This window comes from Dreissena polymorpha, chromosome 10, assembly GCF_020536995.1.
Source record: "Dreissena polymorpha isolate Duluth1 chromosome 10, UMN_Dpol_1.0, whole genome shotgun sequence".
NCBI classification, from domain to species: domain Eukaryota; kingdom Metazoa; phylum Mollusca; class Bivalvia; order Myida; family Dreissenidae; genus Dreissena; species Dreissena polymorpha.
This window is the reverse complement of record NC_068364.1, coordinates 29,533,938-29,551,104: the sequence shown is the minus strand read 5'-3', so window position 1 is coordinate 29,551,104 and position 17,167 is coordinate 29,533,938. Positions and strand designations below refer to the sequence as shown.

Here is a 17,167-nt window from a genome sequence, read left to right as displayed (position 1 = left end):
ACTGCTCAAACTCTTGTATTGTTCAGGTCTCTGAGTAGAAACAGCTTTTACATTTCAAAAGTTGATGTTGTTTCTTCTGTCATTCTTGGTTGTATTTTATTTGTATGCCTCCAGATCAAATGATCAGGGGGTATATTGTTTTTAGCCTGTTTTTCTGTCTGTCTGTAATTGTATGTGTGTGTCTGTCCCAAAACTGTTACCTTGCTAATAAAATGAAAACTCTTGGGTCTATGTTCTTTATATTTCACATGTGCATGCATCTCATTGAGATCTACAATAAAACATGGTTTGAGGTCACTAGGTGAAAGGTCAAGGTCACTTTGATCGATATTCAAAATATAACCTTGTTTCTAAAATAACTGCGGTGCGGCTTCAAAGTGCAGGAGGGGTCATTGTGTTTCACAAACACAGTTCTTGTTTTGAAAATCAATCCTTATTAAAAATATTTACAAGATAAGTATTGATGCAAAGCATCAAAGGGCGTCGGGAATTTCAGTGTAAAAGGCACTCAATGAAGTTACATCTAACAATTTTTTTTCTACTGTAAATATTAATATATTGGACGATTATTTTAAACAAAATAGAAAAATATACTGGTATAACCATTATCTATAATTTTGTGTTATAACCCCCAAATAACCATTATTTATGATGTTGTGTTATAACCCCCAAATAACCATTATCTATGATTTTGTGTTGTAACCCCCAAATATTTCATAGTTCATTTTATTTACATTGGTTTCCTTTTTTTTACTGGCAACCGTGTGCAGTTTTCATTAATGGAACAGAACTGTGTAGGTTTTAAAAAATCTGCTTCATCTTGTAAGCGTAATTTCATATTTTTCTCAACTTCAAGGGGAGATGATTCTGAACTTATTCTTACGTTGCTCATTAACGATAGGGGTTGAGTACTCATTGATATGAAAACACTGTAAAAGTTTGAAAAAAAATTGAATTGAATGAAAACTGTAAATTGCATAAAGAAGCTGCATTTCACAATACTTTCAAATTCAGTAAAAGATCATAAAAGATTTATTGCTCTGATATTCATCATTTTCAATAGGGTTTGAGTAATACTGATATAAAAACACTTAGCAAGTTTGGAAAGATTCAGACGAAAGTTGTGAAATCTTTTAAACAAATGTAAATAATTATTGTTTATTTTGTCAAATTTAATAGAAAAAATTCTGGACTTATTGACCCGATGTTTCTCATTTTTAATGAGGTAAAAATGCTCATTGATATGAAGACACTGTAAGTTTGGAAGGAATCTGATGACAAATGTTGACATAATCACCTAACCAAGCAGTTTTTCACTTTTATTTTTAAATTCAAATAGACATGGACTTATGGTCCGATATTGCTCATATAGAGAGTTTGGGTTGGGTCCTCATTGATAAAAAAACCAGTGCAAGTTTGGGATCAATCGGATGAAAATTTTGGACTTCGAACAACGATTTCAAAATGCCTAAAATTCTAAGGAAGATAACTATGGACGTAATGGTCTGATAATGCTAAAGGGCCCATACCACCCGGATAGTAATACGTGTCGCGCTTCGAGCTCTATATGTGGTTCTTAAAAAAAAAATTCCGAGGAGTGCTTGACTCTAGGGAAACGGGTTGCTGGAACACAGCTCCTCCTTGATATGCAGCTGCTTCCTTTATCGCAACTCATTGTTACAATCAATAATACGTGTCGCGCTTCGCGCTCTATATGTGGTAGGGATAGTACTTAGGGCCTATGATAGACAATCATAAAAATACATGGATAATAGATGTGTTGTTTGCATTTATTTGTTAATATAAAAACACGTGTATTTTTTTAATAAGATATTTAAGTGATGTAAGATATTTTAATAAACGTTGTCACAACGCGGCATCCATTAATTTTAATAAAAATGTCCAATTGAAGTAAAATGGATTTTAAAATGTCTACATAAAATAAAGCTTTATTATTGTTTGAAAAAAAATGTCAGCCGCCGAACTGTTCCGTTCATGCCGGAACCCGGGATTGAACCGGGGGCCTTTAGATGATTGTTGCGTAAACAACTTCAGTCTAACGCTCTCCCAACTGAGCTATTCCGGCTGACATCATTTATGTACTGCTATTAGGTGAAGTTGTGTATAGCGATCGTTATTTTATGTCTATTAATAAACTAATACATTGTACGTTTTCGTACCACAAGGCCTTCCAATAAACTTGCTTGCGCTGTTTGTCGTCAAATATCTTACTACATTGATTCTCCACTAAATAAGCAAATTAGAAAAACCACAAAATAAATATATTTTGATTATGTTTTGTTTTTATACAAAACCAGAAAGTTGCGCGTATTTGCCCAGTCCTTGTGATCTTTCCCCTGTGATCAGCTGTGGATCAGTTATTAATTAAAACAATTAGCTTTGCATTATTGGCAATAAATGTTGTAATAAATGTTATAGGCACAAATGCAGTACTTATTTACACTAATTTACACAAAAAATCACCACTATGCAAGATATTCTTAAAACAAAAATATATACATTGATCCTTTTAATAACTTCTCCTCCCATAAGCGAAAAAAAAATGCATTACATACTAGTTGCCGCTCTCCAGAGCGACACCAATGACAAGTATTACCAAAATAGCACATGAACAATTATGTTGGTAATTGTTTTTAGATAGCGAGAGCTGCTGCAGTGTTCAATGTGGATGAAATCATTGTGTTTGATGAATCTGGATACACTGAAAAGTATGTCTATAAATAGTATGGCTATAAAAAGTATGTCTATAAACAGTATGGCTATAAATGGTATGTCTATAAGTAGTATGGCTAAATAGTATGTCTATAAATAGTATGGCTAGTATGGCTATAAATAGTATGGCTATAAATAGTATGTCTATAAATAGTATGTGTATAAATAGTATGTGTATAAATAGTATAGCTAAAAATTGTATGGCTATAAATGGTATGACTTAAATAGTATGTCTGTAAATAATATGCCTATAAATAGTAGGTAGTATGTCTGTAAATAGTATATCTGTAAATAATATGTCTATCAATAGTATGTCTGTAAATAGTATGTCTATAAATAGTACCTCTGTAAATTATATGTCTCTAAAAAATAGTATGCCTGTAAATAGTATGTCTATAAATAGTATGTCTGTAAATAATATGTCTATTAATAGTATATCTATAAGTAGTTAGGCTAAACATTGTATTTCTATACATGTCTGTAAATGGTTCTTGCATTTAAATATTGTTGTTTTCATCAGATGAAGTCTTTACTGCAAATTCCAGATGACTAAGCTCATATTATTTAAATTATGTATAATTTGAAGTCATTTGAGTTTATATATTTTAAATATACTGTAAAGTCATTATTTTTTGTGTGACATTAATTATCATTGATTTTGTTTGTTTACCGATATACAAAATTCAGATTTAAACGCAAAATAAGTTGTTTTTTGTTTGTTTCTTTTTGGCAAAACTCAGAAGCCCACAAATTTACATGTCCACTAATTATTCTTTGTATACCACGAAATTTCATGCAGACCAATATAAATGATTTTACAATATAAAAATTATTTCTTGACAAGGTCCACGGACGGTGAGTTCAAGGGTATAGGCAAACATGGTCATGGAAATGTGCAGCTGGCGCGAATCTTACAGTATCTTGAGTGTCCACAATACCTCAGGAAAGTGTTCTTCCCTCAACACAAGGACTTGCAGTATGCAGGTATTGTAGCATGGACAACACAGGGGTTTCATTATCTTTTGAAGACTGCAAGAATAAGCTTCCTGTTATCCAAGTCTGATGTGGAGAATAAAAGAGTTTATCCCTTTCAGTGCAGGAACCGAATTTTGAAGGCCTTTGCAAACAGTTTGGACCCAGATGAGACGCCTCAGAACGTGGCGTCTCATCAGGATCCAAACTGTTTGCTATTCTGTTAGTATTCTTTGAAAAAAATCGAAGAAAATGCTAATTTTAGAAATTCAGCAGACGACATTTTAGCAGAAGACAAATTTCCGAGCATGCAAAGGGATATGAGCCTTGCTCTTGGAAAACTAGACATGATTCATGTGTGTGAAGTGTCATCCCAGATTAGCCTGTGCAGTCTGCACAGGCTAATTATGGACAACTCTTTCTGCCTTGACTATATTTTGTCTAAGAAGAAACTGCCTTTTAACAAAAAATACTATAAAAGCAGACTGCACAGGCTAATCTGGAACGACTCTTAACTCATGTTTTAAGCATTGTTTTTTCAGCACTAGGCTTATTTGGAATATTAGGTAGGCAGGTTTACAACTTAGAATTTCTGTAATATTATAATTATTAGTGTTGATATAGACTTTATAAGTAAATATATTCATCTTAGAAACGACAACAACTTGCAACATATAACCACATGCGAAATGATCAATGGGTATTCGTCATTTCTGTGACAAGTTTAATCCTTTCAGTGCTGGAACCGAATTTTGAAGGCCTTTGCAAACAGTTTGGATCCAGATGAGACGCCACAAAAAGTGGCGTCTCATCAGGATCCAAACTGTTTGCTATTCTGTTAGTATTCTTTGAAAAAAAATCGAAGAAAATGCTAATTTTTGAAATTCAGCAGACGACATTTTAACAGACAACAAATTTCCCAGCATGCAAAGGGTTAAAGCTTCATCCTTTTTGTGAAAGTGATAAGCAATTGTAAGTTTAAGCAAACAGAGCTTTAATAGCGAGTTTCATTATAAACTTATAGAAACTACATATTATTTAAAATTTTGGGACATATTGTCTGGAATAGGGAAATTTGAACAAAAAGCGTGACTGTCCTGCCAAATTCAGGACATATGGCATGCAGGATCATGGCCTAGCATCACAAACGTACTTGAGTCATTATTCTTACACAAATTAAAGGGTTTTTTGTCAATTTTTGAGATGAGTAGACCCATCATGCTTAATTTGCTGTTTATGAAACCTTTTTTGAGTTTTAAGTGTGAGTCAGGCCTGAGTTTGAGGAGAAATAAGTGTATAATATTATCCCTCGCCAAAGGGGGAGGGATATAGAATTGGCTTTGTCCATCCGTCTGTCAATCTGTTTGTGAGTCTGTCACAAAATTTTCAATTTGCGGTGAAATTGTTGATGAGCTGACTGACATTCTCAATACTCAGCGTCATGGAAACTCAAATCTCTTCTTCAGAGTTGAGCCAAAACAAACAAGAGAGAACATTCTTGGATACTTTGCCCATGACCCTGATTCCTATCTAATGCAGCTTCCGCTTTCTCTCTCCAGGTCTTTTGACCCTTGACCGTGTAGATACGTATTTTAACCCATTTTTTGTCCCGTAGAAAGTTTTAGTTTAATTTAAGACCTATCTTATTAAATCAAGTTTTAAAGGCTTCATTACGCATTTTTTGTTCCTTAGAAAGTTAAATTTAATTTAAGACCTAGTTAGCGAGGCTTTTTTCGGAGAAAACCCGAGATATTGTCATAGCCAGCTTGTCTGCCGTCGGCTGTAGGCGTCGTGCTGAAACCTTAACATTGGCTCTAAAATCAAAGTGCTTCCACCTACAACTTTGAAACTTCATATGTAGATGCACCTTGATGAGTTCTACGCGCCACACCCATTTTTGGGTCACTAGGTCAAAGGTGAAGATCACTGTGACCTCTAATATCAAACTTTAACATATGCTCTAAAATCAAAGTGCTTCCACCTACAACTATGAAACTTCATATGTAGTTGCACCTTGATGAGTTCTACATGCCACACCCATTTTTGGGTCACTAGGTCAAAGGTCAATGTCACTGTGACCCCTTATATAAAACTTTAACAAAAACCTTAACATCGCCTCTTTAATCAAAGTGCTTCCACCTACAACTTTGAAACTTCATATGTAGATGCACCTTGATGAGTTCTACACGCCACACCCATTTTGGGTCAATAGGTCAAAGGTCAAGGTCACTGTGACCTCAAAAAAAATAAAAAAAATCTGACAAGCTTTCGCAGCCGAGCGTGGCACCCGTTATGCGGTGCTCTTGTTTTAAAGTCTTCTTATCCAACCCTTAGATACTGATGAGCAGCAAGCAACATAAAATCTGAACTGACTGCGAGTTAGTCTCAGGCTGTTCTGGTTTTATGCTGTTTGCACATGGCCATTTTCACTTTGTTTCTTATGCAGGAAAGGGTTAAACCCCTTGTTGAGATTAGCTTTGTATCGGGAATCTTACCACTGTCAGTTTTTCAGGACTGTTGAACCCCTTGTATTGTCCTCACCACATGAGAGCCGAGGAGCAGACCCCTTACAGAGAGGGTGTGGTCCTTAACAAGCCCCCTAAAGAGGGGAGGGGCTCCTTTGTAAATGTTGGTCTCCTAAAGGTAGGACAGCAAGAACAGCCAGATGAAATGAGCTAGGCGTGAACAGAATGGCACCCTGCGTCTTTGGACCCACACCTTCTCTTTTAACATTATTATACACCAAATAAATGTTGGTTCCTTAAAGGTTGGACCAATTCTTAGTTTAAACCTATTCATTTTGGCTAGATTGCATAGAAAGCCATAGGCTTATAGGAAATGCTCTTGAGTACATTTCCTGGGCCTAGAAATATTCTTGATGTCTCAGGGGGAGATTCAAAGAACGCTCCTATCATGGGGATCAATCCGTGACCTCCCTGTTGCTAGGCAGGCACCATAACAACGCTAGGCGGTCACCATATCCAATACACCATGGCGACCAATTCTTACACTAAGGAATAATGAAAAATAGACTTTAAACCAAGAAAAGTACATCCAGCGTTTGAATACATGCAGGCAACCAGTGGTGTTTATGTCTGTAAAAGAATTATTCTACATAAAGAATGAATAAAATACAGACAGTTAATGCCAAGTTTGACTTAAAACTTAAGCAATTTTTGAATAATCAAATTTAAAGAACAGGCTTTACTCTCAGACTTGGTTGGTGAATACAGGCACAGGAAGAACGGCCAGTTTTAATGAGCTAAACCTGAATGGAATGGTGCTTTGTTCCATTTGACCCCACCTTCTCATTTTACATTATTATACAGCAAATGAATTTTCAATGAATTTAATAAATTATTACAGTGAAAGTAGTTTTTATAAATTCAACATTTTTTAATGAAAACATTTTTTTTTATTTAACATAAATTATGTACAAAACACATTTTATATTGAAATAAATCTCACAAATAATAAGACCCAGCAAGCTGAAGTGCCCTTTTAACAAAAGAGCACCCTGCCCTTATCGAATCCTAGCTAGAGCACGGATGCAATTCTTATGTTAAAAAGGGAGAACTTCATTGTAGAAGTCAGAAAAGGCTCATTTGCAAATGTAGGTCACCTTTAATGTAGGTCACCTTAAATGTAGGTCACCTTAAATGTAGGTCACCTTAAATGTAGGTTACCTTAAATGTAGGTCACCTTAAATGTAGGTTACCTTAAATGTAGGTCACATTAAATGTAGGTCACCTTAAATATAGGTTACCTTAAATGTAGGTCACCTTAAATGTAGGTCACATTAAATGTAGGTCACCTTAAATGTAGGTTACCTTAAATGTAGGTCATCTTAAATGGAGGTCATCTTAAATGTAGGTCACCTTAAATGTAGGTCACATTAAATGTAGGTCACATTAAATGTAGGTCATCTTATATGTAGGTCATCTTAAATGTAGGTCACATTAAATGTAGGTCATCTTAAATGTAGGTCACCTTAAATGTAGGTTACCTTAAATACAGGTCATCTTAAATGTAGGTCACCTAAAGTTTGGCAAATTTATTCAAACAGTGATTATCAGATAATAGAAAACTTAAGATATGTTGAAAACATTATTATTTAATGTATATTAGTTTTTGTTGACTTTGTGGGTAGACCAATCCATGAATTTAACACAAATTAATTGGAAAATGACCGACACAAAAAATTCTTTTTTTTTCTTTCTGGAAATCCATCAATTTACATGTCCATTAAAAAACTGTTTGTAAATGTGTGCAGTTTTTCTTATAAGTTATAAAAAAATAACATCCAAATCAACAAAAATTACTAACATTCGAGGAAACACTAATCAGTATAGAATATTTTCTAGCAACTATTAAGCCAGATTTGTTTATAAAATAGTGAAAGCTGGATTTTGTGAAAGGGGTTAAATTAACAATACGTATTTTTAAATAGCTTTATGCATGCTTAAATGCATTTTTTTCTATTATTTTTATTAAATTTTGAATAGAGATATGGTGTATTATATAATAAATATATATATTATTTTTTTAATGCATTAATGCCCTATATATGCTGTTAAATGTAAATACACACTTTAACATATTATTTTAATTGTTTTACATGGTATGTAAAGTCAACTTCTTGTATTTAAAATTGAAGAAATAAAACTGTACCATTATTCAAGTAACCTCTGAGATTATGGAATAACTGGAACAAGTGATTCAATAAGCCTTGTTCTGGGAAAACTGAGCTTAAAACATGCGCAGTCTGCACCGGCTAATCAGAAACAATACTTTTCGTTTGCACTGGATTTATGTTGAAGAGAACTCTTTTAAATGAAAAATTCTTAACAAGAAAGGTGTTGACTCTGATAAGCCTGTGAAGACGGCGCAGGCTAATCTGGGACCGCAATTTATGCAAATGAGTTAAACCCAGTTTTCCCAGAACACTTCTTAAATGTTATTTTAAATCGTGTATTTTCAGGATTGCCAAATTGACAAGCATCTGAAGGCCGGGCTGAGGGTTACCGTGAAGATGGATAACTCTACGTGGGGTATGTGAATTACACAAAACTGAACATTTAAGACTCGCTTTGGTTAAAAGTAATATCATTTTTGGAAAACTGGGCTTAATGCATGTGGGTTAGTGTCCTCCCAGATAAGCCTGTGAAGTCCGCTTAAGCTAATCCGGGATGACGCTTTCCACTTTGATAGCATGTTCTCTTTAAAGGAAGAACCTTCTGAACAGAATTTAAGTTAGGGCGGAAAGTGTCGTCCCGGATTAGCCTGTGCAGACTGATAGGGCGGAAAGTGTCGTCCCGGATTAGCCTGTGCAGACTGATAGAGCGGAAAGTGTCATCCCGGATTAGCCTGTGCAGACTGATAGGGCGGAAAGTGTCGTCCCAGATTAGCCTGTGCAGACTGATAGGGCGGAAAGTGTCGTCCCTGATTAGCCTGTGCAGACTTATAGGGCGGAAAGTGTCGTCCCTGATTAGCCTGTGCAGACTGATAGGGCAGAAAGTGTCGTCCCTGATTAGCCTGTGCAGACTGATAGGGCGGAAAGTGTCGTCCCTGATTAGCCTGTGCAGACTGATAGGGCAGAAAGTGTCGTCCCTGATTAGCCTGTGCAGACTGATAGGGCAGAAAGTGTCGTCCCTGATTAGCCTGTGCAGACTGATAGGGCAGAAAGTGTCGTCCCTGATTAGCCTGTGCAGACTGATAGGGCAGAAAGTGTCGTCCCTGATTAGCCTGTGCAGACTGATAGGGCAGAAAGTGTCGTCCCTGATTAGCCTGTGCAGACTGATAGGGCGGAAAGTGTCGTCCCGGATTAGCCTGTGCAGACTAAACCAGCTTATTTGTGACGACACTTAAAGCACAAGCATGAAGCCCATTTTTTCCCAGAACGAGGCACCTACTATTTGGCTCATAAAATGTTAAAATTAAAAGATTCTATATTGAATTCCTATTTGGTAATAAAGGAATTTCTTTGAACTGGAGATGAATTCTCATCCAGCATTAAACCTTACCCCCCCATATGAAGCAAAGTAAAAAATATCTTTTACAACCAGCATAAAACCAGAACAGCCTGCGAGTAACTGGCAGTCTGGTCAGGTTTTATGCTGTTTGCTGCTCATCAGTAACTAAGGGTTGGAAATGAAGCCTTTAAAATTTGTATCTAGTAAGAAATGTCTTTAATTAAATTTAACTTTCTAATTAAGGAACTACACATGCGTCAAAATACGTATCTAAGTGGTAAAGGGTTAATGAAGCTTTAAGCCCTGTTTTCCCAAAGCAAGGCTCATCAAGGTTTCCTTTCTCGCCAGATCGGAAGAACGTGAAAGGTGTTGTTGTTCCGCCCAGTCAGCCCCGGACTCACCAGGGCTTGTACTGGGGCTACACCGTACGCTTAGCCAACTCTCTCGGGACTGTGTTCGAGGAATGCCCGTACAAGGAAATGTATGACCTGACGATTGGAACATCAGACACTGGCAAGAGTGTGGACCAGTTTGAAGCTCCCACTAAAGAGTTCAGGTAAATACTGAATACAAATGTAGGTATCATTGTTGTTTTTAGCTCACCTGAGCACAACGTGCTCATGGTGAGCTTTTGTGATCGCCTTTTGTCCGTCGTAATCTTCATGTAACTTTGTCAAAATGTTTGTCTTAATGATATGTTGGTTGAGTTAAAAAATGGTTTCGGTCCATTGAAAAACATGGCCGCCAGGGGGCAAGGCAGTATTCCTTATATGGCTATAGAGAAACCTTGTGAACACCCTAAAAGTCACATTTTTTGGCCAATCATCATGAAACTTGGTCAAAACATTGGTTTCATTGATATCTCGGAGGAGTTCGAAAATGGTCCAGATCGGTGAAAAAACATGGCTGCCAGGGGGCGGGGCAGTTTTCTATATATGTATATAGTGCTAACATGTGAACACTCTAGAAGTCACATTTTTTGTCAAATTTTCATGAAATTTGGTCAGAACATTTGTTTCCTGGATAAGTTGGTTGAGTTCGAAAATGGTTTGGATTGGTTAAAAAACATGGCCGCCAGGGGGGGGGGGGGCGGTCTTTTTCCTAATGTTTATATAGTAAAAAAAGCTTGGGAACACTCTAGAAGTCACATTTTTTGCCATATCATCATGAAATTTTGTCTAAACATTGATTTTATAGATATCTCGGACGAGTTCGAAAATGGTCATGATCGGTGACAAAATATGGCCGCCAGGGGGCGGGGCAGTTTTCTCTTTATGTATATAGTGAAAAAATGTGAACGGTCTAGAAGACACATTTTTTGCCAAATCTTCATGAAATTTGGTCAGAACATTTGTTTCCGGGATATGACGGTTGAGATCGAAAATGGTTTGGATTGGTAAAAAAACATGGCCGCCAAGAGGGGGGTCTTTTTCCTTATATTTATACATATAAATATTTATAATGTAAAAAAGCTTGTGAACACTCTAGAAGTCACATTTTTTGTCCAATCAACATGAAACTTGGTCAAAACATTGGTTTTATGGATATCTTGGTTGAGTTTGAAAATAGCTGTGAATAGTGAAAAAACATGGCCGCCAGGGGGTGGGGCAGTTTTCTCTACATGTATATAAGAAAACGTGAAGAGTCTAGAAGACACATTTTTTGCCCAATCTTCATGACATTTGGTCAGAAGATTTTTTCCTGGATACAACGGTTGAGTTCAAAAATGGTTTTGATCCATCTAGTAACATGACCACCAGGGGGGGGGGGTCATTTTCCTTAAATTTATATACTAAAAAAGCTAGATAGGGCAGTTTTCTTTATATGTTTGTAAGAAGCATTTTCCTTATATATATATATTTATTTTTTTTATCTGGGTATTAAAAACATGGCTGCCAGGGTGGGTGGGATAATTTTCTATATAGGCCTATTGTGAATACTTTGGAACACCTTATTTTTAAAGTCAGTCTTCTCATACCAATAATTTGAAATATTTGCTGAAGCGTTTTAATCTTTGTGTCTTTCCATCTTAGTCTCTCAGGTGAGCGACCCAGGGCCCTTTGGGGCCTCTTGTTTAGCTCACCTGAGCACAACATGCACATGGTGAGCTATTGTGATCGCCTTTTGCTTGTCGTGTGTCGTCAACATTTGTCTTGTTAATACTCTAGAGGCCACATTTACTGTCTGATCTTCATAAACTTGTTCTGAAGATTTATCCCAATGATATATTGGTCAAGTTTGAAACTGGTTAACGTGAGATTAAAAACAAGGTCAATAGTTCAAATGACAGAAAATGCTTGTAAACACTCTTTATGAGTTTGAATCTCCAACTTAAGAGTTCAGAGTTCAGGTAAATACTCTGACATTCAACTTTTTGTTGATTTTATTGTATGACCTTGTGACATTTCTATCTATAAATAGATGACAAAACACCACGTTTAATTCCAAGAAACAATTAGTTAAATTACTGCAATATTATTTTTATTCATTGGACATAATCTTTCTATGGTTTTGTTGGTTGACAGATCGACAAAGTTAACGCAAACACATTGGAAAATGACAGAGGCAAATCACTTTTTTGTTTCCAAAATAAAAAATCCAGTAAATTACAAATCCTTAAATGTTGTTTTTTTGAAAAACCGTGCATTTTTTTTCTTACGAATATTGATAATTTTACAGTATTGAATACAAATGTACTTATCTTTGTGTTTATGCCCCCGGATCGAAAGATCGGGGGTATATTGTTTTTGGCCTGTCTGTCATTCATTCATTGTGTGTATCCCAAACTTTAACCTCGGTAAAGTTTTGCGATAACTTTTGAAATATTGAACATAGCAACTTGATATTTGGCATGCATGTGTATCTCATGGCGCTGCACATTTTGAGTGGTGAAAGGTCAAGGTCAAAGGTAAACAAAAAATCAAAGCGGCACAATAGGGGGCATTGTGTTTCTGACAAACACATCTCTTGTTTTTGGTCAAATTTGGGGCAGAAATTTGGCCCCAGTTTCCTATCTCAAACTTTGTTTCACCCCCCTCCCCCCCCCCAAAAAAAAAAAAAGACTGCACAAAATTCACAATTTAAGGTTTCCAAATTTTATTTTTTATTTTTGTAAATATCATCATTCAGTTCATCTCCAAAATTCAGCATAATTAGTTGAACCTAATTTGTCTAACGTGTTCGTATGGAGCGCACGATAATAATAATCTGAACAAAACAAAACTGTTTGACTGGTTTACAGGCACATGTTGATTGTGTTTGGCGGCATGCATGGTCTATCAGCCAGTCTGGAGTGTGATGAAACACTGGATATGGATGATCCCAGTCTGCTGTTCCAACATTACCTGAACACCTGCCCTGGGCAGGGGAGTAGTACCATCAGAACAGAGGTAAAATATTGTCTTATAACACTGTACTCTGTGGTATTTATTGCTTTATTTGACGTCATGATATTGAGTATATTTTTTTCTGTTTCTGTAGATAACAAAATCAAGTAATTTATTTTGGCCTCGCTTGGGAAAATGGTACTTTATGCATGTGTGTGAAGTGTGTGTGAAGTGTGTGTGAAGTGTGAAGTGTGTGTGAAGTGTGAAGTGTGTGTGAAGTGTGTGTGAAGTGTTATCCCAGATTAGCCTGTGTGGATTAGCCTGTGCAAATTTGAATCCATCGTGAGCAAATTTTTATAACATTTCGTTTTGAAATTTTTATTTATTTTGAGTACCAACAGTTAAGAGCTTGTTATAAAGTCTCAAATCATCAAATCATCAAAACAAAATTTGTCTTTGCAAACTACAAATATAAAAATGTCCGTCTCAAGGGCAAAATTGACTCAAGGGCAAGTAACCCTATGGGTACATTTGGCTAGCTCAATAAAACTGAGCCTCACTCTGACAAAACAGGGCTAAATGCATGTGCATAAAGTGTCATCCCAAATAGGCCTGTCATTTTTATGCTCCCCCAAAATTTATTATGGGGGCAGCATATAGTTGCCGCTGCATCTGTCTGTCTGTCTGTCTGTCTGTCTGTCTGTCTGTCCGTCTGTGCACAATTTTTGTCCGGGCTACTTCTCAGCAACTAATGACCGGAATTCAATGAAACTTTATGGGAAGCTTCACTACTAAGAGGAGATGTGCATATTATCAGCGGGTTCTGGTCGGATGATTTTTCATAGAGTTATGGCCTTTTGAAATTTTTGAAATTTTCCATTAACTGTACATATAGTGCAATTCTTGTCCGGCCTATTTTTAGCAACTAATGACCGGAATTTAATGAAATTTTATGGGAAGCTTCACTACCAAGAGGAGATGTGCATATTATTAGCGGGTTCTGGTCGGATGATTTTTCACAGAGTTATGGCCCTTTGAAATTTTCTATAAAAAAATTATTGTCCCCCCCAACTTTTGTGCCCTCAAGAGGTTTCCTTTTATCTGAATATATAGTGCAATATTGTGACAAAAAAAACTTTGGGGAGCATCACCCGTCTCCGACGGTTTCTTGTTTAACTATTGTAAACAATAAAAACGTCTTTGTTTCTTTCAGGAGGCCATCTTGATAACCATGTCTGCATTACGACAAAAACTGTTTAGCCGACCAAAAGCCAATGATGACACTTGATGAATGGCATGTATGGGGTAAAAAAATGGAATATCAGGAAGATTAAAATGACATGTTTGGCAGAAAATGCAATATCATGGTGTTATCAATGGAATATCATTGGTTTAAAAAGAATATAATGAGGTTAAAAAAAGAATTTCATGGTTAAAAATGGAATGTCATTGGGTTCAAAATGGAATATCAGGCATTTCAGGGACCTATATTTGTTTGTATAGGTCCCTTGGCATTTCAAGGATTGTTCACAGAGCCGAAAAAGCAATTAAAAAGTAACACACATGATGTTTTTTTATAATACATATAAAAGTTGCAACATGTTGAAGATTGTGTTGGAATAACTTGTCAATATGTATATATGTCATTCATGCATGCAATATTACACATGTTTGTTATTGCAATATAAATAAAATTAAATTGAAATAAAACTAGAATTATATCGCGTTTCACCATTTCCACGTGCAAAAATATGGAACCACACCTACCCCACGTGCCCAAGCGTCCAATCGTCACGGATGAATGATTTTATCGTGAGCTTGCATAGAACGTAGTCAAATGATCGTATGTACAATTTTAAATCAATATCTTTACTCATAACTGAGATATTCAAGTTTGAAAAGTGATGCGTTAGAAAAGTTTCCAAGTGTACAAAACTACATTATGACCGTATTATGCCATTTATCAATTTTGTTTCAAAAGTGAAGTTTTAGTTTTTGCCACAAATCGTTTGATTGATACATCTGAGCCATTTTAAAAGTTAACATCCTTTTTTAATCATTATGTTTAAGTTGAATTTATTCAAGTATTTTGTTATCATTCGAATGTCCAAGTATATTAATTGTTTTTGGTACCACATATTTGTAAAATGATTAAGAAATTTTCGCCGTTTTCATTCATCTTTCGTTTATTAGTGTTTTTTTTTCGCCGTGCTCAGTCATATATTTTGTTTTTAGTTGGGTTTTACGCCGTTTTCAGCGATATATATTTTTTTAGTTGTTTTTTTTTTCGCCTTGTCCAGTCATATCACGGCGATGCTCTGTTTGATGCCCTAGTGTGACTTACATACGAATAAAAAAGTATGTTTGCAAAAAACAATTGTGTTTACAGAGATCGATGCTCATTTATTGAGAACAATTGTGATCCGACTATCAGAATTCTGGGCTATTGTTTAATAGCGTAGACATTAATTAAAGAGGGATTCCTTAATTTCATTGCCGGTTAACGCCGTGTTCCGTTGAAACCTTTTCATCGATGTAGTAATTAATTCGACGTTTAACGGCCATTATACAGATTTCTGATCGAAATGTATCGATTTGTTATGTAGATTTTAAATACATTACAGTAGGCTTTTAACTGTTTGCCCGCCTGAACAGTTGTTTGCAGTGACAGGTTTATGTAGCATTATGTTCAGAAAAGAACATTCCGAGGTTTGCGTGGTAAACCATTGTAACTGCGTAATCATTTTACTAGTCAACGAAAAGGAATATATAAAAATGCTATGTCAACACGCATTTTGTCAAAAAGATCCCCATCTACACATAGGTATGTTAAGATCCGATGGCATAAACCCATTTATGCCTAGCGTCTAGAAAAAAGGCCTTGACAAACAGCGTAGACCCAGATGAGACGCCGCATGATGCGGCGTCACATCTGGGTCTGCGCTGTTTGCTTAAAGGAATTTCCGTAAGAAATATTCCAAATAAAGAAATAAATATACTGGACATCCCTTATTTGGGAAATAAATTGTTCCAATTTAGAAGGATGGAAGAGTCCACTTGGCATAAATGGGTTAATTAGGAACATAAACAGACGATTCTCAGATAAAGTAGCACCACTCGGGTTGAACAGAACTTCCGGCTGTTTGTTAGCGCAGTGATTTCCGGTAGCATGTGACTGGTTGGTAGTCACCATACCGGACAGGTGGGGTTTCCTCCGAGTATTCCGGCTTCCCCACAAAACTCAATGCTACAAGAAATTACTCAAACCCAATAAACTCAATCGTTCTTCAAACGCCCTTCCTACTTTTGTACCTGTGACCATTCCACAGTTTTTATAGCTGATTTTGAGTTTAGGCATATATTTGCAGCTTCTTAAATATGCTTTATTTCAGTAAACTTCGAGTATGTTTCTGCAAATATGACAAAAATATCATTCATCTACCTTATGACATACAGGATTAGACACCGTGCAGGGCAATGTAGTTATACACCGACTGATAAATCCATTTAAGGAGCAGACATTTAATCTGGCATTTATTTCGTTAACTTAAACCGATTGCGGGTCAAAAGGATTATTTTATTTTCCTATAACGCAGACATTGACAATCTACATACATCCTCGTTGAACATATATGTTAAACATGAATTGACGTTATTGTTATTTGATATGCGATACGATAATTGCTTGAACAATAACATGTTTACGAAAAAATATCCCTAAATCATTCAAGTTGAAAGCCTTTAACAATAATTGTCAATAATTAAATATTTTATTTTTCATAATCGGTATTTTCCCTTGCGTTGAAAGGGCTTCACAGTTGACAAGATGGTAGACTATTGTTCAATGTTTTTTATGTCATTCTTAATTGTTCGTGTTTCCCTCAAATTGTAAAGAGTGCCTTCAAAAATGACCTAAACAGGTTTGATGGAGTCCCAATTTACGGAACTCGATATGAGCCGCGCACCATGAAAATGGGTCTTAATGCTTGTGCGTTTAATGTAATTCCATATTGGACTGTAATGGGTCTTAATGCTTGTGCGTTTAATGTAATTCCATAGTGGACTGTACAGGAATGGGTCTAAATGCATGTGCGTTCAATGTAATTCCATATTGGACTGTAATGGGTCTAAATGCATGTGCGTTTAATGTAATTCCATATTGGA

General features: G+C 36.0%; 1 protein-coding gene and 1 non-coding gene across 2 annotated transcripts in view; one reads left to right on the top strand and one right to left on the bottom strand.

The window, feature by feature from the left end:
* LOC127847778 (putative methyltransferase C9orf114) overlaps window positions 1-14,682 on the top strand; it is a 28,516-nt gene extending 13,834 nt beyond the window's left edge. The window contains exons 5-11 of the mRNA XM_052379916.1: window positions 2,659-2,729; window positions 3,578-3,717; window positions 6,218-6,348; window positions 8,687-8,756; window positions 10,026-10,233; window positions 12,919-13,066; window positions 14,217-14,682. Coding sequence (XP_052235876.1) covers window positions 2,659-2,729; window positions 3,578-3,717; window positions 6,218-6,348; window positions 8,687-8,756; window positions 10,026-10,233; window positions 12,919-13,066; window positions 14,217-14,291 — 843 coding nt within the window. The 3' untranslated portion in view covers window positions 14,292-14,682. The remainder of the gene's footprint in view (window positions 1-2,658; window positions 2,730-3,577; window positions 3,718-6,217; window positions 6,349-8,686; window positions 8,757-10,025; window positions 10,234-12,918; window positions 13,067-14,216) is intronic.
* Window positions 1,997-2,086, bottom strand: Trnaf-gaa (transfer RNA phenylalanine (anticodon GAA)). Its single transcript is given in 2 exon segments — window positions 1,997-2,032; window positions 2,050-2,086. It is a non-coding gene; the product is annotated as a tRNA-Phe (tRNA).
* Window positions 14,683-17,167: the final 2,485 nt, after the last annotated feature.